The 27,424-nt window shown below is 33.1% G+C and overlaps 1 protein-coding gene across 1 annotated transcript in view; it reads left to right on the plus strand.

Moving 5' to 3' along the window:
* Positions 1–19,759: 19,759 nt before the first annotated feature.
* LOC129218071 (sarcalumenin-like) overlaps positions 19,760–27,424 on the plus strand; it is a 113,761-nt gene continuing 106,096 nt past the window's right edge. The window contains exon 1 of the mRNA XM_054852260.1: positions 19,760–19,989. Within this exon, the coding sequence (XP_054708235.1) occupies positions 19,920–19,989 (70 nt within the window). The 5' untranslated portion in view covers positions 19,760–19,919. The remainder of the gene's footprint in view (positions 19,990–27,424) is intronic.

Consider the following 27,424-nt stretch of genomic DNA (forward strand, 5'->3'; position numbering starts at 1 on the left):
TATTATTTGGCATACTCACCTTAGTTGTCTTCATTTTATCTGTTTTCCTTTTTTTTTGTGAAAATTTTATACAATTGTCAGAGGCAACCCGAACTAAAACTTTTAGGAGGAGAGTGGTTAAGTTGTCAATTCACAAAATGAAACTCCGAACTTTACCAAATGATAAAAAATGAGCATGCACATACTTAAATATAATTAGAAGATACTCTAGGCCTAAACAGCTATATGGACTCCAAATTTGCCAAATAAAGAATATTTTGGGAGGCCACAATGACTTCCATCGGGGTGCCCCTGATAACAGCTGGCCCACCCGCCAAATTAAGCCACGAGCCATCAAGACAAGTGTTTCTGTATTACAAGGAACATCTTTTTCAGTGCATAAAATGGGAGAATATGAATGTAAAAAAAAAATCGGATATTTGTCGGATGTCTTTAAATTTGTAAGCTCACATTTTGTGCATTGAAAAAAGCATTCCTTTTAATGCCAAAACACGTGTTTGCAGTGTTCCTGCACATTCGTGCTTTTGACGTTGTTTTATTTTTTAAGAAAAGGTATTTTTATACTTCTTATAAATAATTTTGGAAATGGCAAAAATCCATTTAATAATATAAACATTCCATATTTTCTGTACTTACCTTTTTTGTCCCCCATTTTTAATAATTAAGTTTTATCAACTTTGGGGCTTTAAAATATAAGATTTACTCCATTGAAGCATAACAGACTTCATTATTCTCAAAATTTGAATTTTACTTGTAAGTTTGAATTGTAAATGATTGCGGTATTTTATATGCTTGTACTTTTTTATTAACTGTAAAATCCGGTTTGAACAATATTCAATTTTTTACAACTACTCGGTATTGGCCGAGTACCTCATCAAAATTTGGCTGAGTACCGAGTATTCGGCAAATTGTCCAAGTAAGCCGAAGTACCGAGTTCTCAGTATGTCTCTAATTTAAGCTATTTTTTTATACTTATTGACAAAAAATGAAAGACGTATGCAATAGGTTTCTGGCAAGGGGGACCGACCTGATAATAAATGCTTCAGCTATGGTGTATACGTCTGCCTTGCTACGCTTTCACTCATTCTCCGCTTTGTTCTTAATTTCGGGTTACTTATTAATTAGAAATTTTTTACTTACATTCAAGTTTTCATTTACATTTTTCACTATATAGTCAAGTAACATGTGTCTATCTTTCCATGCTTGTCTACTTGCACATTGCTCAATTTATTTTTAACTATACATTTGATATTTGAGTGTTATTATGTGAAATTCGTTTTTCTTTAGGTTACTTCTATGCATTAAGTTACTCACAGTCAACTGTAGTTTCAATCTCGTGCAAATAACGCAATAAATAAAAATAATCATAATAAAAGTAAAAAGAAAAAACCCGAACATATCAAATAAAACGAACAATGTTTCAACTCCCAAAATACGCAATAAAAGCTGCACATGAACAAAAGTGTGATTTTTTTCCCCTCACATTAATATGAAAATTAAAGCACAGTAGGGACATCAAAGACTCAATTTGCATTAAACAAAAACAACGAAATAACGAAGCTGAAAATTAAGTATATATCTAAAGAATTAACTAGCAATTAAAGCACGTGTTTCACGTTAACAAGCCCAGCGATTTGGCGATATACGATAGTAAAGAAATCACATGACAACAAAAACCCTGTAGAAAAAAAAACCTGTAGCTCAATTAATATGAGCAAAAGCAGTTTAAAGACAAAATAAAGCTTAAAATTATAATAATAGCGAAAAAAAATTGAATGAGCGAAACCATGGAAGAGGCAAACACGTCGTAAACAAATCGCCGGTCGCCGGTAAAGCTGCAAGCAAGTTCTCTTCACTTCAAGCCCGAAACTGATTAGTATGGAGCAAAAAAAATATGAAAAAAAGTTGTTCATAAATCATTAAATTTAAAAAATCTACAACGAATTAAAAAAGAAAAAAAATGCAGCATTTTCGGACAAACTATCAGAATATGAACTAGTGTTGTATTAATTTTCATTGTCGTCAATTGCTTAGATTTTGCTGGACTAGATTTTGCAGTAGGACAGGAAAGTTATTGCGCAATCAAAAGTTAATTTCATTTATAGATTGGTTCTTTTATGTCAATCGTATCTTGTTTTTATGGATAAAAATGTAGAAATATGTGTTCAATTAGTATAATTTTAATTCAAAAAGTAAAAATCAAAATTATGATATCAGTTATAAAAAAATAATTTAAATAAATACTTGATAAAGTAAATAAGTATTTTCAAATTTCTAGTTTCAATCTTCAAAAACATCAAAATTGCATTGTACTATCACAGATTATATACTTAAAATCTAAAGGACACCTATGTTCACAATAATTTCTTTAACATCGAAAAACTCCATTCGACATCAACATTTAATAAAAGAAAAAAAAGTGTAAAATTTCCCAAAGAGCTATTTTATGACTCAAAATTTAAATTTATATAACTTTGGATTTCTTACTTTTTTTTTAGAATCTCAAAATTTCAGTCATTGTAAAAAAAAAAAAAAAAGTGTAAACATTCTGTTTCACAGATTTTCTGGCGAAACGCCCTGGAGGATCTATCCCCCCCCCCCCAGCGCAAAGGGGTGAAAACCCCTCATGTAAACTCCTCAGCATTAAGAGCCTGTTTCATATTTAGCAATGATCCGATGCTAACTGTGGATTAGTATTAAAAAAACTCCATGGGGGCGACCCCCCCCGCCCCCCACATATGGGCGAAAATCCACCTATGCGAGTTCTTACTGATCAAAGGATTTCTGTGTCAAATTTGTGAAAGATCCAACGAAAACAGATATTGTACAAAGAAGACATCTCAATGAGGGGGGTCGCCCCCCCCCCTCATTAAGGGTCCCCCCCTCCCACACAAGTCGAGATTCCCCTTGCGTAAATTTCTGAGCATTGAACGACCTCTGTTCAAATTTAGCAAAGATCCGATGTAAACTGAATTTTTATAAGACCCCCCCCCATGGGGGTCGACCCCCTACAGGGAGCAAAAACACCAATATGAGCTCCTCCTGATCAAAGGACCTTGGTGCCAAAATCCCTTTAGATCCGATGAAAACTGAATTTGAATAAGAAAAACCTTTTTCAATGGGGGGGGGGATAATCGACACTCCCCCCCCCCCCAACTTTAGGAATGAGAGGAATCCTCATCTGAATTCTTGAGCATCAAAGGACCTTCGCACAACATTTATAAAATGAATTTTCAAAAAAAAAAAAAAAACTTTAAAATTTCGAAAAAGAAAATCGCAAAAATCGTTGTTCGTTCGATGTTAATGGTATCTGCAAATTTTTTTCAGATTTTACTTTAGCGCCAAATTGTTTTTAAATTTGTGTAGAAATTCTTGAGACAAATTTAGCAAGCTGTGAATGACTCTAAAATGGTTCAAAAAATTCTTGAGATATTTTTGAGGCAAAACAAAATCTTAAAAATATCTTTAGATTTCTGCAGAATTTCTCAAGAAAGCGGCACTTTCTAGAGAAAATTTTGAGATCCTTTTTAGTGGGGTTCATTCAAGTGTTCTTTTTTTTCTTCGAATTCGTCTTAGTATTTTTATGTTAGTTCTTTGTGATCCGGAGAGAATTATGGATTACCCTGTGTTTGTCTTGCAGTCAAAACAATTCTTAAAGCAAACTTAGCAACCTATTACCAATTTTCTCTAACGTTCCCAGGTATTCCTAATGTCCGAACCCAACTAAGATTAATCACCACACAAAGTAATACTAGGATCATTGGCGGATTGGGTACCCCAAGAGGGCAGTTATCTTGACTCACAAAGGCGCACAGGTTCGAGGGCAAAAAGAAACCCGAGGTCGCGCTGATTCGAGGACGCAAAAAAAAAAAAAAAAAAAAAAAAAAAAAAAACGCAGACGCTCCAGGCAGAAAGCGCACTTGGTCCGCGGATCGATGGGTTGGCGGACCAGTCCACCCCTGACTAGGATTAGCTACTGTGCGAATAGTATGATACTGAGTCACTAGCAATCTTCACGCTCATCTAACGCAACTACAGACAAATTTCAATGCTTCATTCTCCCACCAACTGAATGATTCATCCCGCGAGAGAGAGAGAAAGAAAGATTCTCTTAATCCTCGAGGAATAAATATTTCCTCAGAACTCTTCCTTGTTCTTTTCTTATTTATTTTATTACCTACCACCACCCGTCAAAAACATCCTTCTCTTCCAGCCAAATCCTCCTTAATCAAGCTGTTCCCCTTCCCTTGATAATGAAAATGGACGCGCTCCATGTCCGATACGTCATTTCTGGGATACTTGCCAGAAATAAACTTGCTCTTCCATCCACACGGCACCCATATGATATCGAGCCATATAAGGTACGTCATCCCTACGGAACTTTGGCCTATAGCCCAATGTAACCTTTTGGACATATTCCTATTAGGTCTATGGACCTAGAGTCCATTTGTAGAGAGGAGAGGGGCAACAGTTTACGTTGAAACCAAGATTTGATCGCGTCTCGTTCTACCACTTCCGTCAAGTCGGCGCGGCGTTTGTTAATGAAATGTGTTATCTAACGCAGTTCGTCAATGCCAAGAGGGATTCAGTGGGTCCGAAAAATAATAGCTCAGTTTTAAAGCATTTGTAAAGAGTTAAACATATGAAAAAAATTAATAAATATTACAAAAACAGTTTTTTTTTTTTTTAAATATTGCAGAAGCACGATATTTACATCATATGCCTTCATGTATCGCAGATGCATGAGATTGAAGGTAAAATTTGAACTAAAGAAACGATGCTAACAAATTAACAAAAAGAGTAATATCAGAGATATTGCTTCTTCTTTTTTTTTTTTTTTTTTTGAATCAACTTGTAAAAAGATTTCGTGACATTTTAAGTCATTGAGATAAAATATTTAGGTAATAAACTACCAAATTTATACGCGTATTGCTTACGTTGTCTTTTAGAGTCTTTTGAAACCGATTTTCATTTTTAAAAAAGTAGCGCTTACTATTGGTGTTAAATTACCGAAAGCACATGAATTAATTGATATTATTGACGATGGCATTTTAGAAAGTTATTCATTTTAATCTGTGCTGAATTTAAACATGCAGTTCAACTCTTAAAATTCATTTTTTTCTTGCATATTTATTTCTTGCATCCATAAAAATTAATTGGTTTCTTTTTTCTTTTTTTTAAAGCTATCAGTCAAGCTTTCGGAAGATAAAAAAAAGCACTGGATGAACAGCAGACATGGAAACGTAAACAAAAATATATTTCAGCTAGTCACCTGATTGCTTCATTTTATGGAAAATATGCAGCTTTCATAAAATTAATATTTCTACTCATGCGTCACTGAAACACCTATAAGAGAGAAATTCTTCTGAAAATGTAAATTTTCTGACAGAAAAGTCTTAACATTACAATGATAAATCGATTTCATATTTGTCTAACTAAAATGTAACTACGTTCTCTAAATTTTCTGTTTTCAGAATTGTTATTATGATAAAAACCTTCTTCAGAGTATCAATCTAATCATGTGCGATTTTTTCTTTTTCCTTTTTTTGGCTACAGAGCTTGAAAAGAATTATATTTAAACCATTTGCTTTAGGGCTAGTTCTTTATAACAGGGAAGGGCGAAAAAAATTGCAAGTTTTATTTTACTGTTGCTGACTTATTTTTGCTGGAACATTTTTATTATTTTTTAACCGACTTCAAAAAGGAGGCGGTTATCAGTTCATACCGTATGTATGTTTTTTTTTTTTTTTTGGTCCACTCACAGCGTCTCACCTAGTGAACCGATTTTGATGATTCTTTTTTAATGGATAGAGGATGGCTCAACTTAGGTCCCATTACTTTGTTTGACCATATTTGTCTTTTAGAAAAAAAGTTATGGGCAAAAAACCATAAATTTCACGCAATTTCCCTATTAAATGATTAAATTAAAAACCCATTGTTATGAATGTTTGGTGCCATACGACAGTAACATTAATAGTAATTGTAATGATAATTTTGAATGAAGGCTTCTCTGAAGCAACCATCAAGTTTCTTCAGGGGGATATTTCGATAATAATCGGGAATCTGGCGCTGTCGTCTCATTTTTGGAGTAAATAATTTTATTTTGGTAACCTTACTGATTTATAGTAACAATATGTGAATTATCGAAATCTTCCCTTCTTCAGTGCTATTGCTCCATAGTGGGGGTAAACCTAACCTGGAAGCGAGGTGATGCAGCGATTAGGATCTGCTTAGCCTTCACAATGCTACCATTAGGTTTGCTTCAACTACAGTAGTATTTTTTTCGTTATCATCTATGCCAATAACAAATGATGGGGGCTAAGTAAGAAAATACAGAATTGCATCATGAGCAACTTAAATGCTGTGAAATGTAAATTAGTTAGGAAAAACGTAATACTTAAATGATTATAATTAAATTAACTACACATTAATTCCAAAGAGGAACAAAAATAAGTTTTTAGTGCCAATCGTTTAAAGTTTAACGCGTGTTTATAGTTTTTTTTTTTTTTTTTTTTTTTATTGTGGAGCATTTTTATGAAAAAAATAAGGTGAAGTTTCGTGATGGTAACTTCTTACTATTTATGAAATACCTACATTTACACTAAATTGAATGAAATAAAAAAATTTTGGAAAAAAAAATAGAGCCGACTTCAAATTTGCTCTAAAAAGTGAAAAATAATTTTATTCTTTAAACACCATCGATAATGCTTTTAAACATAATTTTTGAAGTTGGCGCAAAAACGATAGATAAAATATTCACAGCCTTAACTCAACTACAACTATAAATTTAATGAGGCCCAGTTTCTTCACTATCACATAAAGTATGCATTGATGACAACATATTTGAATAACGATATAAATGTTTCGTTCGTAACTTTGGATGCTTTTCTGAAAAAAATATGAACAAAGCATGGTTACACTGGATTTTACATTTTGTTTTTGCGCCAACTTCAAAAATTATGTTTAAAAGCATTATCGATGGTGTTTAAAGAATAAAATTATTTTTCACTTTTTAGAGCAAATTTGAAGTCAGTTCCATTTTTTTTTCAAAATTTTTTTTATTTAGTGATTTTTTTTTTTACATTTTATTAAAAGTATCCTAGAAACAGCTAACATGGTTTGCTAAAATTACACCTATTACTGCGCAAACAGGAAGTAAGTAGATTATCATGTATGTTTTAGGTCAGGGGCATTAAACTTTACCTACACACAGTGGCGTAGCTAGGGTGGGGCGGAGTGGGCGGTCCGCCCCGGGCGGCACTTCTTGAGGGGCGGCAAATTAACCCTTTTGATGTTGAAAAAATAAACGTATTTTTCAAATAAGGAAATTATGGTTTTAATCTGTTACTGCAGGCAAAAAGAAAACCTTCGAATTGTAAGACTTGTGTTATTACTATATTAAAATTACTTTTATACAATACTTTCTGCTTCCTTTAAAAATCTTTCAAAAATCTTTCTTGATAGCATATCAGTACCAATCCTTGTTTTTTTTTTCTGAGGGGGCGGCAGCGGACAATCATGGGAACAGTGCTTTTTTTAGACTGTAGAAGTTAACTCCAGGAGGTAGAAAACAATGAAGTTTTCCAATTTTCGTTGCAAGAGAGCGTTAACACTGGATTTTAAGAGAGTTTCTTAAAAACCTCCTATTGAAACAAAAACTTTTTTTTTAACTTCAAGAAAATGGTGACAAGAGTAAGAAAGAGAGGGGGATTGGAAAAATGGTACACAACAGTTTATTGCTTATCACAGGGGTGGCTTTATATGTTGCAAAGTTTACTTTGATTTCTCATTCATTACATTCCAAGAGTTCTCTAATTCAAAACAAGTAAAAGGGATTTCTTTTTTCTCGCTTTTGAGAGTAGAAAATCTATCCAACAACTTTGGATCACATGTTAGTCTATTCCTCATGGAAGGTAAGCGAATTTCGTTTTCAACATTTGGTTTGGTCCCTCAACTTGGCCAAGCATAGTCTAAAATTGTTTTTTAGCGTATTCAGTTTCAAATAATTCCGGTTGGGAACCTCTCTCACCTCCACTCCGTAGTCTAACAACTTATAAGTTCAAATATTTTTAGGTTGGAGAGCTCGGGAATCTTTCATCTCTTTTCCTGATATCACTAAAGATAGCTTAGAAATACGTTCTTAAATCTCAATGTTTAAAAATTTCTGGGTAGAACCCCGAACCTTGCGCCCCTAACGTAGCAAACACAGCCAAAAAGTACATATATAAGACTTTTCTGAAAACTCGTACCCTCTGTTCTAAAGTCTCTATATATAGCCTATAATTGCGTTTTTAAAACTTTGATACTTCAATATCAATTTTCGAAAACATCGCTTGAACCTTGACTATGTTTTATCTTCTAACGTAATTAAAGATAGCTTAAAATAACTACTTTATAAATGAACTTCAGTTTTTAGGACTTCAGATCCGGAAATTTTCCGAGAACGGTACTTTAATCCCTTCCTTTCCCTCCCTCATCTAACGTCTCCAAAGATTAAAACTGCCTTCTGGAAACTTCCATTTTGAAAAATTTCTGAGGAAGGAAAACTCCTTGGACCTTTTCCTAAAATGAACTTCAGCTTGAAGAAAGGTTTTGGGAGGGAAACCTGCCTCTGCCCCCTTTTGCTCCTAACATTATCAATATCAAACAAAGCCTAAAGTCGGGCGTCAATTACGGAAATTTCCCATGAGAGCACCTACTGACTTCACAACATTTTTGGTGCCATTAGGTGTTAGAAAACCCTTTAACGTCACCAAAGATAGCCTAGAATTGTGTTTTTGAAACTTTGGTTTTGAACAATTTTCAAAGAAAGAAGACGAACGTTCCCCATTCCAGTAAATCACCAAAACTACCCTTAACTGATTTAAATTTAAAAAATACTTCAGTAAGAAACCTCAGCGTCCCTCCCTCTCATAACGCTTACAATTGCTTTAGAATACACATGCAATTGCGCTGCCAAAGTTAGCCTAAAATTGCATATTTCAGATCTGAAAATTTTCGAATTGAGTATCCGACCGTTCCCGATTTTCTTAATATCTTCACAAAATATCTTAAGCTGCATTTTAAAACTTTGATTTTCGGAACATTTTCTTGCGGTGCCCACTGATCCCCCAACGTCGACAAAGAAACATTAAGAGAATTTAGATTTTAAAAAAAATCGGACGCAATCCAATCTGCCCTTTCCCTTCACCTTACCAAAATCTGCCTATGCTTTCGATTTTTTTACGTAAATTTAGCAAATTTCTCCAAGAGTGGACCCCCCCTTCTTTTTTTTCTTTTGTAAGTTTGTAGAAAAATTTTATATCTTTTTTTTTTCTTTAATTAAATTTCTAGTTTCAATTTAAACACCCTTGACAGTTTAAAGTATTGGCTATTTCCCAACTAAAGGGCGGCAAATTGAGGAACCGCCCCGGGCGGCAAACACTGTAACTACGCAACCGCCTACACACGTACCTCTTTTATGTATTTTTAACGTACCCCCCCCCCAAAAAAAAAATCTTTAATTTCATTAAAATGCGTTATATTTGCTAAATATAACTACTAAACTAAACAAATTAATTGAACATAAAATCTAAAAAAAAAATGCCTGAGGAAATAATTAGTGGGAGCACTGGGTCTGATTTTTTTTTCCCATTTGATTTTTACTAGTTCTTTTTTCTTTCATTTTTTCTTCTTTGATTTTCTTTTTCATTTTCGTGTTTCTTTGTTTATTCTTATTTTCTTTATTTTTATTTCTTTTACTTTCAATTTTTTTCTGTTTCTCTCCCCCCCCCCTCCCCCCGACGTTGATCAACTTTTGGTTCTGGCTTGGTCACACACACACAAATACAACTGCAAATCATCCTCAAGCTTGTTAAAATTCTTGTTCTAAAAGTTAAAATCATGAATTCTTTTTCGCGGAAGTATAGTGTCGTGAAAAAAGTACTTGACAGAAATTTCTGCCACTTAGTGTTCTTTTTCAATATCAGTCAGGAGGTAAAGTGCTCAACTTTTGCATGGCACAATTTTTTAACATTTTAACTACAATCTAATGTATTTCTGGTGAATATTTCTGCCATTGGTTTCGATTTTATTGAATGTTTTAGATTTTTAGCCCACACGTATTGTTTTATTATCAGAGTCATGAAATGTAGCCAAACATTCATTAGGATTATTCAGGTAGTACCGATTTTTCAAATTCGATTTCGTTCTTTGATTTCATTTTTAAGCAAATTTTTTCCGGAAATTGCGTATATTGCAAAAAAAAACGAGCTGATGTGTGCATCACATGACTTCCTTTTACACCAATTTAATGTTATTTCTCTATTATTGCAATTTTAATGTGATTCTCTCTCTAACTCTCTAAATATCACCAACAATGGCTACATTAAAACCAGATTTTAAAAAAAATAGCCAAATTTGTCGCCAAGTTGGCGAAAAAATTTGGCAACAAAACGGCTACCAAAAGACTGGCGATATATCGCCAAGTGTCCGCCAAATTGTAACACCACTTGAGTTTGCATCGAAATTAACAATGAATTCCCCCCAAAAAGGGGCAAAAGTCCCCGTTAGAAACACCCGAATGCAACCAAAAAAGGAGGTGCACAACTAAACCTCACTAGGAGTCTATGTACCAAATTTCAACTTTCTAGGACATTACGTTCTTGAGTTATGCGACATACATACGCACATACGTACATACAGACGTCACGAGAAAACTCGTTGTAATTAACTCGGGAAACTTCAAAATGGATATTTCGAGCGTCTATACGTTCTTAGGTACATATGTACGTGTGGTCGGGTCAAAAAAAAAACTCAGCATTCATTTGGGGGTGAGCAAAATGGAAATTAAGGCCGATTTTTGAGTGAACATTTTTTCGCGAATACAATACTTCCTTTTTTGTAAAAGGAAGTAAAAAAGAGTCACCACTGAGCTGAATATATGTTTTTTTAATCTCATTCTTATAAAATAACAAATCAGGAATGGCTAGGTATATTTGGCAGGAGAACAATTAATTTATAAGAAGCACAAAAAAAAAAAAAAAAAAAAAAAATCGTCGCCAAGTTGGCGAAAAAACTTGGCGACCAAAAGCTTGGCGATACGTCACCAAGTGTTTACCAAATTATAACACCACTTAAGTTTGCATTGATATTAACAATGATTTCCCCCCAAAATGGTGCAAAAGACCCCCTTAGGAACATCCGAAAGCAACCAAAAGGGGAGGTGCACAACTAGACCCCACTACGAGTCTATGTACCAAATTTCAACTTTCTAGGACATACCATTTTTGAGTTATGCGAGATACATACGCACATACGCACATACGCACATACATACAGACGTCACGAGAAAAGTCGTTGTAATTACCTCGGTGATGGTCAAAATGGATATTTCGCGTGTCTATACATTCTTAGGCACTTTTCCGCATGTGGTCGAATCGAAAAAAAAACTCAACATTCATTTGGGGGTGAGCAAAATGGAAATTAAGGGCGATTTTTGAGTGAAAATTTTTTCGCGAATACAATACTTCCTTTTTTGTAAAAGGAAGTAAAAAAAATGCGCGGGGTAAGTTTTATACTAATCCAAGCACAGTTTCAAAATTACTATTTTAAAAGCAAAAACCTACATTGTTAACCAAAAGTGAATGAAAAAAAAGAAGGCAGAAGTGAAAATTTAAAACTATACATACAAAATAAATCTGGTGTGTAGTGCGCGCGCGCGTGTGTGTGTGGTGTGTGTTTAGTTTCATTTAAAATCAATTGTATTTTCAAAAATTAAAAAAAAAATTTAATTTGTAAATTCAGAATATCAGCTACAGTCTAGTTTTTACGTCTATCAACAATCTCAGCATCAATTATATACATTTTGGTATGGTCCATTTCAGTTCATTTATAAAGTAAATATTGATACAAATATGGGAAATATTTAAAAATAAATTCCCAGTTTATATCATTCAATTTTCCATGTATAAAAATAATAAACAAAACCCATACTTAACTTTCCACGTAATCGATTTACTGTATTACCCCTCTTTAGCTGACATGCCGAAACGACCCGACATGCCCTGAGATTGACCAGCATGCCGGAAAATTCGAATTTTGAGGCATGCCAGATAATTTGGGGTTCATTTCGGAAAAAATTGTAGTTTCAAAAATTAAAATAAAAAAAGTTGTAAATTCAAAATATCAGCTACAGTCTAGTTTTAACGTTTATCAGTAATCCGAGCATCAATTACATATATCTTGATATTTAATTAACGAAACAGAATCTTTATTTTTCTTTTAGAGTGGGAAGGAAAATGTATATACGCCAAAAGAGCTTTCTTTAACCTTATAGCAAGAGCGCAGCCGTGCGGGTAAGACAGTGTATCCTCAAATCTGTTTTTATGCGGTGAATAGGGACCGTATAAAGAAAACCGCATTAAAAAAATCGTTCGTTTTAAACAAAACTTCATCCGCTTTATAAATAATTTCGTCAATTGAGTCCCAATCTGATTGAAATTTACATATACCGCACAAAAAAGTTTGCATAGAAAAATCGCATAAAAAAAATAAATAAAAAAAATAAAAATAAAAATAAAACCGCACAAAAACAGGTTTGAGTGTATTTACAAAATTTCTGCTAAAATATTTGTAATATTTTAGCAGAATCAAGTAAATAATTTTACTTGAAATATTGGAATAAGTTTCTTTTGGTAGACTACTTAAGATTCAGTTCAATTTTATTGCGCTTACGATGGGTAAACAACCCTTTTGTACTATAAAACTACTATTAGTGTTAACTATTAACAACTGTAATAAATGAAAGTGAAAAACAAAAACTCTTTTTTGCAGCCAACAAGCTGTAGACACATTACTTATCTCAAAAGTATTTTTTTTCAAAAATGACTACTACAGTGGGCGGTAGCAGAAAGAGTGCGATGCTGCAACGATCATCACAGATTCCTAAGGAGGTTTGAAGAATATTTATGAATTCAATATTTTTTCGTTTTCACACAAATCAGTCTAATTTAAAATAGAAAAATAAACTTCAAAATAAAACAGAAAGAAAACGTTAAAAAAAAAAAAAAAAAAAAGACGCCTAAATATGTGCAAGAGTCCTTTCACAGTGACTGAGATAAGCACTACGGCAGATACCTGCACTAGTGATGTGCCGGATCGTTAAAAAAAGTAGATCCGCGGATCCGGATACGGATCCGGATCATTAGTGCCAAGATTCGCGGATACGGATACTGATACGGATCTCAAAATATTTTTGTCCAATCCAAGTTTAAAATTTATTACGGAAGGTATTCCCGTCATATTAATAACACTGTTTCTTCAAAAAATGTCATCTACCGCGAAAATATAATAGAGACTGATTTACTCTTTAAACAAATCTCCGTTAAAATTGAGGGAGAGTTGGAAGGAATGGGTCAGCGCTGTACTAATGCTTAGATGGAATGTGAAAAATTATTTCTAGCTTGCTCGGTAGATGTAGGATACAGGAGCAAGAGTGTAAACTGCTACTGGATAGGCTAGAAATAATTTTTCGCATTTTATTTCAGCATAAATGTAGCGCTGACCCATTTCACTCAGATTACTCCGATCGACGGAATAACAGAGCCAGAAACACCTTTACAAACAGTAAATAGAGAATTTTGTTTCACCTTTTTTTCAAGGATGCCGAGAAAACCCAAAATGAAGAATAACAGAAACCCCAAATTAATATCAAAAACTAATATTAAACTAAAAATTAAAAAAGAAAAAAAGAAACATGTCTTAGAGGGCCGTTGGCGTCTGAAATGATACCTTATAATTTAAATAGGGAATAAAACCTAATTTAAACGGAATTTAAGAGTCTTTTATTCAAACATTTAAGAATTTTTAGAATAGAAAATATCCGTTTAAGATCCGTCAAAAAAAGTAACGATACGGATGCGGATACAGATCTTTATTTTTCCTCGGATATCCGCGGATACGGATACGGATATCCGGAACATCACTAACCTGCACCTCAGTTTTCCCTTTTATTTGAAGCATTAGTCTACGTCTTACTCATAATTTTAAACTTAACATTTTTTTCAGGCATTTCGTGGTGATGATTTGTGGTAAACACTTTTTAAACAAAAATAATTTTCTCTACACGATATAAAGTGAAAATAAAAATTGTTTTTATTTACAAACTATTGTATAAGCTATTTTACACCGCGATTTTAACTGGTCAAATAATAATACACCTTCAGTTCACTTTTTATATTTTTTGTAATTAAACTCGTTTTGAACATCACCTCTTCAAAAACTGAAACTTAATTCAAACATAAATTTATATAGTACTCAGAATTTGTTTTCACATCTTTTTGTTTATAGTTGCTTTTTTTTCTTTTTTTTAAGTGTTCAAAATATATTGATAGAATTTCTATTGCTTATCCTTTAATGAGCATACCCGCAAATGTTCAAGACACCCTTTTCCAAAGATATTTATTAATGCTATTTAGAGCAAGGGTTCAAGAGCTTTTTCAACAAGCTATTTCAAGTTGGAAAATTCAAAAGGAACACCAAGGGGAGGTATTCAAGCGAAGCACTTTCACGATTACTAACTCAACGGAAATCACTTTTAGGAAGGGAACTATTAGACGATGCTCTAAACTTTAACTAGAATCAAGATAGTTTTTAGTAAATGAAATTGCTATACTTTATTTGCAATTAAGACTGTCGCATTATATAAGCGTACAGTCAATTTAGAGTAAAAGCGTACAAGAGAATTGACTGACCTTGTTTTGTCTTGTAAGATCTTATACATGTTACAGCCAAAGACCGACAATGGTCAGTTCGCGTTTTGGCCAACGCTGCTGTGAACTTACCGGCCAACGTTTGATCTTTTCTTGATTTCGGACTTTAGCCGGCCAATTCGCGAAGTGGCTTGGGATGATAGGCCAAAGTAGGGAGAAGGAAATCAAGAGTAGATTGTTTTACACACTTAAAAATGAAGTATTTAAAAATGAGTTTTACTGTGTACTGTTTTCTTTTATTTTGTTAATGAATTGTTTCAGAAACAAGTTAAAATATAAGTGAAATCTGTGAATTAAAAAGACACTTGTAATATTTTATTAAATAAAATGCTTTTTGAATCTGAAGACTATTTCTATGAGCTTAGTTCGCATTAAAAAGTATGAAATAAGATAAGTATATGATTACGTGATTACAACACTCAAAAAAATTGCAGTTACTCCTAATATCGTTATATTTAGGTTATTTCTAACGCAGCCAATGAAATTTAAATTAAAAATTTGGGAGGAGATGAAATACAGGCGGTATAGCAAAAGTTATCCGTATAAAGTCGCATACCGCCTATTTCTTCCCTCTAAATTTTTAATTTAAATTTTATTGACTGTTTTAGAATTAACCTAAATGTCAAGAAATTAAGATTAACTGCATTTCTTGAGTGTTTTTACACAAGAAATCATATACTACTTCTTTTATATCATACTTTTTAATGTGAACCAAGCTTATAAAAAGTCTTTAGAATTGAAAAACTTTTTTGCATTTTGTAAAAAATTTTCGTTTTGAAATTTACTTGGGGTGAAACTTTTTAAAATTTAAAACATATTTACCTGTTACCTATTGTGTTTTTAAAAGAAGGAATTCACTTATGTTTAAAGAGAATTGCTTATATTTAGTATTATCTGCTCAAATATTACAAATTTTGTATGCTCAAACTTAAAAGCAATTGCGAACACGTATTATGAAAAAAAGAACACATTTTAAAAGCACTTTTAAACTGATGACTTAACTTGAATCAAAGAAAGCTCGAAAACCTGCATTGTTTGAAAAATTTAAAATACCCAAAATCCAAAAATATATGTTTGCCCTGAAATTAATTTGTTTAATTTATTAAAAAACTAACTTCATAGTGACTATTATTTTTCATTTCTTTTGACAACAATTAAAAAGTGGAAGTAAAACATGGGCATTATGACAGAGAAAGTAAACTGAGAAATAGTCTTTAAAGTCTTTTTGCCTGAGGACTGAGTTTGAAGTTCGGATTTCCTCACCCAAATATGTTACGTTCCATATAAGATTCCTATATTAATAAATGTTACTTCGTTTACAGAAACAAATGATCAAACTTTCAATTTGCATCTGGTTAAAACTGGCTGCTAAAACTTAACGTAGAATTGCTATTCACTTTCAATTCATAATATCATTCTTCTATAACTATTATAATTAACCAAATACAAAAATTCTCCTTAACTCGTAGTTAAATGAGATAGGACAGAGCGGTGACAAGTTGGCGTATGAAACTCATATTTTTAGTTGCCAGTTTCTTTTAATCGCCAAGTGGCGAGACATGACCGCTGAACTTGATTTTTACATGTCAAGGGTTATTGTTCTAAAATTCCTACTTTTGAACGAATTTCCCATACTAGTTTTGTCTACACTTACAAGAGTTATAGAAAGATGAAGAATGCAGGGAGCAACACTTTCGCTTCGAAAGGTAAACAGAGCAATAAATATCATGTGCTACTGATATGAAAATGATAAAATGTCTACAAATCATAACAAAATCTGACGAAAATAAGTAAAATAATAGAATAAAAAATACCTAATACTACTGCGAATTATTGTTTACTTGTAAATACACACTCATGTTTGTGAAAATTGCAACACCACGAAGGACTTACGGGAGTGAGCTGAAAATTGCAGGAAATGTAAAGTAGGGCATGATATGCAAATGATTAGAATTGCAGTTCGGTAGCGCATGCGTATGCTGAGCAGCGCCTTCTGAACGACCGATCGAACCGAATATAAATAGACGGCTGTAGCGAGGCGTGTATGATTATCGGTGGTTATATGCTAGAGTAAAAGTTAACTGAATCTTTACTATGCCTCTTCGACGAAAGAAAGCGAAATTTGAGCAAACTTCGGAGTTTGAACGTGCCAGAATCGTCGGCCTTCGTGAAGCTGGATTGTCTTATCGTGTAGTAGCTGCTCGTGTGTAGCGTAGCAGCAGCACAATCATGCGTGTTTGGAAGCAGTGGACGGATGAGGATCGGACAGCTCGGAAATCCGGAAGTGCACCCCAAAACGTGACGTCAGCTCGCAATGACAGACATTTCTTTATACAAGATTCCTGTCACGCAAAACCATTGCTGACTGCGGCTACAATGGACCAATGTGCATAGGAGCTGGCGTGCTGATTGGCAGCAGGAGCAGGTCGTCTTTTCTGACGAAACCCGCTTCAATTTGTGGCACCATGATGACCGAATTCGTGTCAGGCGCTATGCCGGTGAACGGCATATTCCGGAGGGCATTATCGAACATCACAGTGGACGAACACACGGAGTTATGGTCTAGGGTGCCGCAGCATATCATGGACGATCACAATTGCTACGAGTTGTGGGCAATTTGAACAGTACCCGATACATAAACGAAGTTTTACAGCCCCAAGCTATTCCTTTCCTGCAAGGATTGCCAGGGGCTGTATTCCAGCAGGATAATGCCCGTCCACATGTCGCCAGGACTGTCAAATCCTACCTTGATTCGCAGCAGGTACAGTTTCTTCCTTGGCCTGCATATTTCCTGGATATGTCACCGATTGAACATGTGTAGAATTTCGTTGGGAGGCGTCTCGCTCGTGATCCTCGTCCTGTTGCTTCGACAGACGAACTTTGGTTGCGCATACAAACAATATGGAATACTCTTCCGCAGGCAGATATTCAAATTTTGTTTCACTCCATGCCGAGTAGTGTAGCAGCTCTTATTGCGGCGCGTGGTGGTCACTTAAAATACTAATTTATATCTCTTTTTATTGTTTGTTCGGTTTGAAAATGTAATCATTTATTTGTACCATTACCACTCAACTGTGGATTCACAAACAGGAGTGTATTTTGCAAATCAAGTACGATTAACGTATGAATTACGTATTAAGTTAAGCGGTAAAAACTTTTCTGAAAAGAGAATTGTTTACCTGTTGAATGCGGTTCTCGCAATGCTTCGTGTTGAAGAAGGAAAAAAAAACTTCGACAGGGCTTTTCGATAGGAATTTCAACAATGGTTTAACATGTTGCATGGGAGTTTCACCGAATACAGCCAAACAACACTGGACCAAGTTTTGTGACGAAACCACCAAGTGACTGCAAATTTTATCACATCACTTTCGTTTTTACCCTGCTTATCTTCTTCAGTTTTTATGATAAAACCTTTACCTTCTTCGTGCCAGAAGAGGAATAACTGAAAAAAAAAAAAAGTGTTACAATTTAGTCTGTAATTTAAAAAAAATACTTGTTTAAATGAGTAAAAATTAATTAATTCAAAAATTTTCACTTGAACTATGATAAAAGTAGATTCCTATGTTTTGACGGGTAGCCAGACATTATTCGGCAAAACATGGATCCATAAGTAATTATTTGGTATTATTCATCAATTATAAATATTACAATTAGAAATCACAGTCTAATTTCTAATTCGATTCGTTACGCAATAACATGTTTCATTCTTACCACCTACTACATCAATATGTTGAAGCTCATATAAAAAATTATATTCATGTAAGATTTCCAGAAATTTTTAACTTTGCAAAATACTGCAGACATGTGCCTGCTATTTAAGCAGACTAAGCCGTTTTTTAAGGGACGGAATCTGCTGTGAAGCGATGTTCTGTTCGTTTATTTATAGATCTGTTCTATGAAATCATAACTTTCGCGCAATAATGATTCCATTAAATTTGATACAATGTTCTGTACGCTATTTTTTATATTAATAAGAAATCAAAACTTTTGCACAACGAAAATCCATAATTCTCTTTATTGATGTGACACCATTAAATTGGAGGATTGGCACTTGTATAGCCTATAGCAGTGATTCTCAACCAGTGCTCCGCGAGTAATTTTCATGTAGTCCGCGAACACAGCAAGTGAAAATCCATCTACGCTGAAACCTGTTTTTGTGCTTTTTTTTTTTTTTTTTTGGGCGGTATATGAAAACTTTAATCAGATTAGCATTTTATTGACGAACCTATTTATAAAACGAGTGCGAGGTAGTACCTTCAAGTGAAGACAGGGTACCCCGATGGGAGGTTACTGTGAGCTCCCAAAAATTTCCTTATTCGGGAAAAAATTTTCCGACTAAACGGCAAAATTATCATTACTTAGTTTATTTTGATTTCGCTTAAAGAAACAATTCCTTGTTATTTCTTAAGTTTTTGGATTATTTTCTACGTGAGATGTTTTTATGCGGTCCCTATCCACCGCATAAAAAACGCTTGTACTCAACTAATTTCATCTTATATAACTATTGTGAAAATATTATTTCTATCGTATCTAGACCGTTTACGATTCGGAAGGGTACCAAGAATTCCTCACTAGTGAAAAGGTTAAGAACCACTGGCCTATTGCACGATGTTCTATAAGCTATCTTTCATTTTAATAGGCCCCCGCTTTGATATCAAAACTTGCACGCAATAAATTTTAAATAACTTTCTGTTTCCATGACGCCATTAAATTTGCGTATGGGTCAACTGCAAAATCAGGAAGAAGCTGCAGAGCTAAAGCCCCTTCTTAGGTCTCAGAAATAGGATGGAAGCACCTGTGAAGCGATGCAATGTGAACAATCTACGCTCTACCTCTTCACAGCTCCAGAGCTTCCCACGCCTTTTTCAAAACTAAGCCCACTGTGCCAGAAGGGGGATGCTAGCTGAATGAAAATAAAAATAACAAAAATCCCCCTCCCCCTTCTCTTGAAGATCCCAAAACATCCCAGACGTCTCCTCTCTCTCTCTCTCTCTTTTTATCCTCCAAAGTGGAACACCGGAGGGGTATTCGGGACGTTTGGGACACTTTCCGTCGGGATGCAGGGAGTGTTGCTAGATCTGTGACAAGGCTCATCCCCTCCCTCTTCCAGCAGCAGTGACGTGCAACTCTAACTTGGGGAGAATCCACAGGTCCTACACTCGGAGAAAAATGGCTCCCTCAAAATTGAGTTGGATTCTACTTTTGGGTGGAATATTGCTTCTTGGATTGCCTACTGGAGGTACGACTTGTCTTATTTTTTTGATAAGTAATCGTTTTTGAAATTTTTAATTAGCTTTTTGAGATCAAATATACACTGTTGCGGCCAAGGTGCCCTTGAGGTAGAAGAGGCCTGATTATGATGAACTATAGATTAGCCAATGATTTGATATTTTTAAATGCCGAAAATAAGAACTATTACAATGATAAACATTTCATCTCATTAAAATATTATTAAAAGTTTCGTTCATAGAAGAAAGTCAAAACAGTAAATGCAATACTTTAAATTCCTGTGATGTTCGTCCTTAGACTGCACCATAAATATCTCTTCTGAAATTTTGTCCTCATAAAAGAATGTTATCTTAACTTTATTCTACATAATAAGCATTGAAACTGCAGTCATCATAATACACAAGCATTTTATTAAAATTTATTCATAATATTAACCCATAATCATAATCATTATTAATATTTTCGTCCTAAATAAATTCAGCTTATTAATAACCTTATATTTAGCCATTATGAATCATTTTTCCTACATACGCATACTATTTTGATTTTATTCAGAGAAATAAACTGATGTAAAAAAAAATCATCACAGGGTCATTCCATGTCAAGTGGTCCAAAGTTTTTCCCTTCACCTTTTTGTATTTCTTTGAAATTTGGATCATCAGTTACCCTTCAAGTTCATCCAAAGTCCAAATTTTTATCTCTTTTATTTTTTTATTTATGAAACTTTGATTTTTCGGAAAACCCTCTCCTTTTCATGGAATCTTGAACATTAAATGGACGATAACTCAGCACCAAATATAGATAGAAAGATTTGGTAAAAAGCATTTTAAAGTACATTAGTTGCTGTTTAATAGGATATGCAACATGACTAATTTTCAGAAAATTTTTCATTTAAAAAAGATGAAATTTAAACTTTAAATTTAAATTTCTCAGAAAATGTATAATAATTTTTTTAAAAAATTCTCAAAACTTTGTGTGTATTTTATCTTTATTTGTGCAAAGTTTCAAGTTGGGATCTCAATGGGATCATATTTTTATGAATTTTTAAATAAAATTTGACTTATGAAATAATGACATTTTTCAGATTCTAACTAGAGATCCTATATACGGAGAGATTGGACAACGGCGCGCCGATCTCCGCCATGTTTAGTCTAAGTGTTCTCAGCTCGAAATGCTGCGCTGTGTGAATTTTTATTTATTTATTATTATTATTTTTTTTTTTTACAAAACTATTCAAAAAAAAAAAAAAAAACCTGACACGCATAAGAGTTATAATCATAATAAACTGGGACGCACGCTGCTAAACATAAGTAGTGACGACTAAGGCTTATAAATGGGGGGGGGGGGGTCATAAAAACTAAAAGTCAGAAAAACTTTAACACAAAAATGGAACCACTCATTTGCATCTTTTTTTTCCCCAAAAGTTAGACGGTAGATTGAGGGGGAGGGGGGGGGGGAGTAATCTGGAATGAAGTTTAACAACATGGTAGGTTTTGCTCAATCTAGCAAAATTTTTTTGATCTATAACTGCTTTTAATATATGTATAAATAGATCTTGCTGCATTACTCTGCTTTACAACTGAAATTAAAAAGAAAACTAGCATTAAAGAAAAGAAAAAAATAGCTGCACTCCTAATGTTGTAGAAAGACAGTTTTATGCACAGACATATGACCTGATACTTAGATTTATTTTTAGTTTAATGTGAAAAGAATGGGAAAACACTGAAACAAAACGGGGGGGGGGGGAACACTACTATTTTGCTATGATCTTGGGGCAAAATATTTCTTTCCTCCCTCCAGAATTGAAGGTTGGTGCAGTGGTAGGGATGAAATGAATCATAATTTTCCTTATATCAGATAGTGAATTAATCAAGTACTCTTTGAAGTTCGGATTGAAAAAGAAACACTTGGTCTAAAAAAAAGCATCAGGTGAGGCGCCCCCACCCAAACATACGACTAACACTATACTATAGTTTAATCGTATGTTTGGGGGGGGGGGTAATGTACTTTGTCTTGCTTTAAAGAAGAACTTTCACCAACTTTTACTACGTTTTCTATTCATTTTGTTTTATTTTATTCATTTATTTATTTTTTACATTTTGAAAACAGTTAAAAAAAGAAGTGTTGGTGCGGGGGAGTGGGGGGGATTTCTTGCTTTGAAGAAGAGCATTTACCAACTTTTAATAAGTTTACAATTCATTTTGTTCTTTTTTTATTTCTTTATTTTTTACATTTTGAAAAACAGTTAAAAAAAATATTAAAAGTGGTGATGCGGGGGGGGGGGGGCTTACCAATCTACAAATTCATGTCAGCTCATTTCAAGCATAGTCATGATCAATTACTACTTACTGGATCATCCCCATAAAGAGAACCCCATATTTAACTAGTTAGAATCTGAAAAATATTATTATTTCATAAGTCAAATTTTATTTAAAAATTCATAAAAATATGATTTCATTGAGATCCCAACTTGAAACTTTGCACAAATAATGATAAAATACAGACTCATTTTTGAGAATTTTTTTTTAAAATTTTATTACACGTTTTCTGAGAAATTTAATTTTAAAATTTAAATTTCTTTTTTTAAAAATTAAATTTTTTCTGAAATTAGTCATGTTGTATGTCTTATTAAACAGGCAACTAATGTACTTTAAAATGCTTTTTACCAAATCCTATCTATATTTGGTGCTGAATTATCGTCCATTTTATGTTCAAGCATTCATGAAAAAAGAGGGTTTTTCGAAAAATCAAAGTCTCATAAATGAAAAAATAAAAGAGATAAAAATATAAAAATTTGGACTTTTGATTACCTCGAAGGTTACAATCGATGAGCCAAATTTTAAAGAAATACAAAAAGATGAGGAAAAAAATTTCCCAAATTTTGGATCACACTTGACATGGAATGACCCCACAGTAATTCTGTTTCAAGTTAAGAGAGTTTAATTAGTATCCACCATTTAACCATCTTAATAAGAATTTAGACTGTTAAATTTTTTAAAAACATTTTTGAAACGCCATTTGAATCTGTTTGATACGTAGGTGAACTGTTAGTCATGAAAAATCTTACCACGCAATTATTCTCATAATCTATCCTCACAGCCATTTTAACTCATATCCAATGATCGTAATAAGCATTTTATTGTATTAAATTTTAATGTTTTTTGTAAGAATCGCAGCTTTCCTTCATTTTCTTTTAAAATTTAATTTATATTTCAAAATGAAAACAAGAATTTAAGGATGAGAATTTAAGTTATTTAATTGCTTTCACGTTCCCTCATAAGAAATTGGTTTGGATTACAAAGAATAATGTTTGAATTATAGATTCAACTAGTTTGAAATGTAATAATTATAATATTAAAAATTTACATTTATTTCCCTGCACTAGTTTTTAGCAGTGAACACAATTTTCCTTATTCTAAAATAAATGAATTAATTCCGTAAAGCATTTTGCATTACACTTAACTTGCAAAACCCGCTTTAGCGTTAATTTTTACATTTGCAAATAGATGAATTATGTTTAAAAATTACTATAGTACATTTGCAATACTTAAATGTAAAATCAAGTTATTTCTTTTTAAGTTTGAAGCGTATGAAATGAATAATTTTGTAATCCTTAAAATGATTGGTATCTTTTGCCGTCGTAGTATTTAATGTTTACAAGAAATTTTATGAAAAATAAACATTCGTCTATGCATCAACAATTTTAAAATTATTTAACATTTTCGTTTAGTCACTACTTCCCTGCCAAAATCTGATATTTAAGTATATTAGTTTGAAAATAGTCATATTTTCAAACATTTAGTAATAAAAATAAAAATTCATTAAATTGATAAAAAAGAACTGCATTGAATAAACAGGTCATCCGTTTTGAGCAAACGGTTTCAATACACATAAATGAAATTTATTCTTACTTTTAGCACGATAAGTATCTGGAAACACGTTTTCCTTAATACGGAAAATAATTTTGTTTAGCACAAAACAAACCTAATTTTAGAAGTAAAGAAGTCATTAAAATCGGTAGATATGCGATTAGTTAAAAAGCATATCTGTTAAAAGATCTCGGGTGACTCTGGTTAACTGCAGTTTCTCATTGAAATCGTAAAACTTTTTCTAAAACGAAAAAAAAAAAAAAAGAAAAAAAATCCTTACAACCACAGAAAATGTGTATGCAATATGTTCATACCTTTATATTTATATGCTTATTTTCAAGGCGTAGATTTTATCATTTCATGGAATGACATTCTTCTTTTAAATAAGTATTCAGAAGCTTTAATCACAATTGGAACAATCAGTTGCATTTGAATTTTTAAAAATTTGTTTGGTACTGATTTTAACTAGTTTTTCTTTAATTTATTAATGTTTAGTCTCATTATGTTTAAATGCTTATGAAATCTTCAAAAAAATTATGAATGTGTGATTATGAAAATCCATTTGCTGAAAGATATATATTTCCGCATCATTTTACGCTACAGCTTTTAGGAATATTTTTAGTTTCAAAAAACAAATAAAAATCAGACTACACTTTTGCCTGAAAAGCTGCATTGTTTGTTTTGATTTGAATACATTTTAATGAATGATATTTCATAATCCCAATCTTACCGATCAGTTGTAAAGTAAAAAATCTGTCTATTCCTGCTAGCGATAGACAAATGAAAGCACCTGCAAGCAAGCGCCTCATCTAAAACTCTCCATCTTTATATACTTAAACTAAATAAATTAATACATTAAATGGATAGTAACAAAATATTGCGCTTAAGAAACTCGGGTATAAGTTTAAGTTCCTTCCTACCATTAATCCATCCCTCTAGTGGCAATGCCCCTCCACATCCCTTGGTTCCCTCTCCTAAGAACGAGACACACAAAATGAAACCAAAAAAATCCTCTAAAATTACCCCTTCACTCCATAAAAGTTTAAATGGCGCATTCTGCTCTATGAACACCCCTCATTGACATCCTTGTAATACTAATTCTGAAAAAATGAACTGTTTATTCATTTCAACTCTAAAATCAGTTGAAGAAAAAAAACTACTATTCAGTTCATCTGTATGAATATTATTTAGTTAAAAAATCCAGTTATGAACACTTTTTTCCTCGAATTTCATTCACTTCTTTACTTATTTTGAAACGTTACACTTAGATTAAATTTTATACAAATGTACGTTTATATTTGTTGCACATAAACATGCACAAAAATTGCATATAAAAGTACATTTTTTCGCAAATATAATACGTTGTAAAATTATGTGTTACAAAATGGAAACGCAAATTAAAAAACATAAACAACAACTTAGAAAGTAAAAGAACTAAATTATATTCATTACTTTTTCATATTTCACTTTCAGTGAAATTAATCATTACTCGATAATATAACTGTTAGTTGGAGTGTATTGAAATAAAAAAGGAGAAAAAAACAACTTGCCAAGTGAGAAAATGCCAAATGTCGTTCATCTTCATAAAAAAGCACCTTAACTGTGTAACTTAAACTTATCAGCAAGATTGCTTGCAGATAACTTGGGATACGTCCAAGTTTCACAAACTCAATTTCCTTTACTAATTTCAGTAGCGATTTCGAGTCCAAATCTTGTTTCATCTTAAACCTAACTACATTTTATCTACTGTTTTAGTTTAAATATTTAAAAATGCCACAAAATAATTGGCGTTTCCACAGAATATTCTTCAGTATCGGAAATATCAAATTGTTTACACCCAACATAAAAATGTTTCCCAACTAAAAATATCATTTGATTTTGTTTGCGCAACATTACAGTGTATGTTTATTGATGTGTTACCACAATAAACCAGTAAATTTGCCTTTATTTTCTCAAATTTCTTACTGTCCAGAAAAGGACGATAAGTATAAGTAAGCCATGTTGAAAGCTCCCTAGTGACGTAGTAAGTACTGTAGGGACTGTTGCGCCGAAAACCTGGGTTAGAACCTCGGCAATGCCATGGAATTTATTGATCGATATAGCATTTCTTTCAATCATACTGCTGGTCTTCCTAACTATTTACACAGGCAATTCGTGCCCACTTTGTTTAGCTAAATATTACAGGGTGATTCAAAAAGAAAGGTGAGGTGTCATACAGTTACCTGTTTGGGTTGCTTTCCATCACCCTTTTGACAATCTCTACTGTAGAGTGTAGACAATTGTGCCCTGCTGACTTTTATATGCGATTGATTTAACAAACAAATTTGGGATAATAAAAAAAAAACATTTTTTTTTATCTTTCAATTGTTTCGCAGAATTTATTTCGTTTAAATCATTAAACAAAACCATTAACAATTTAATATATTTTTAATTAATTTTCTTTTCTGAATGTATTTTAGCATCGGAAAACTCCTATTCTGTATACCATCTTTTAACAAATAATTGTCCTTAAATATATCATTTGATTTCAGTTGTGCAACATGACTGTGCATGTTTATTATTACGTTAGCACAAGATACTAGTACATTTACATTTATGTTTCTAAACATTTTTACCGCTGACCAAAGGTGGATATCTACCTTTTGACAATCTCAATTGTTGAGTATACACACTCGTGCTCACTTTTATATGCGATGATTTAACAAACACAGCCAAGATAATTATGACTTTAAAATCATTATTATTATTTTTTGATTATTCCACAGAACATTCTAAATAGAGGAGACTGAAAATGTAAAAGAGATTGTGTACGCTTTTACCGAACATACGCGCGCATATACTGTTTACGTAGTAGGTATAGCAGGGATTGTTGCGTCGAGAACCTGGGTTAGAACCTCGGCAATGCCATGGAAGTTATTATCGTATAGCATTTCTTTCAATCATACTGCTGGTCCTCCTAACTATTTACACAGACAATTCGTGCCCACTCTGTTTAGCTAAATATTACAGTGTGATTCAAAAAGAATGGTGAGGTGTCATAAAGTTACCTGTTTGGGAACATTGGACCAACTTATTTCTTTCATTCTAGCTCTCTCTATGGGTAGAGCTAGAATGAAAGAGGAAGTTGTAAAGTTTCAGTTAGCTACTGCTAGATGTCTTTGCGTGTTATTGTGTGCGTCCTACTTCTTATTTATTAATCAGTTAGACAAAATGACGGTCAAAGGAGAGGTGATTTAGCACTTTATGATTGGCCGTCCTGTCAGCAGACCTAACACCATGTGGCTTTTTCCTGTGGAGATATGTAAAGAATACTCTGTTTTCCCGCTTACCTGCAAAATCTTAACGAACTGAAAAGTGAATAATTGCAGCAATTGCTTCTGTTACTGCTTACATGTAACAATGTGTATGGCATTTGTTTGGGTACAGGTGGGATATCGTTCAGGCGTCAAGAGGAGTATACACAGAACAATTTAGAATGATGTTTTATTCGTTTTTGCCCAATGTTAACCCGTAGAAATGTACGCATCTGAAACCTCACTATTCTTCTAAATCACCTTGTATGTAGGGGAGGGTGGC

This window comes from Uloborus diversus, chromosome 3, assembly GCF_026930045.1.
Source record: "Uloborus diversus isolate 005 chromosome 3, Udiv.v.3.1, whole genome shotgun sequence".
Classification (NCBI taxonomy): domain Eukaryota; kingdom Metazoa; phylum Arthropoda; class Arachnida; order Araneae; family Uloboridae; genus Uloborus; species Uloborus diversus.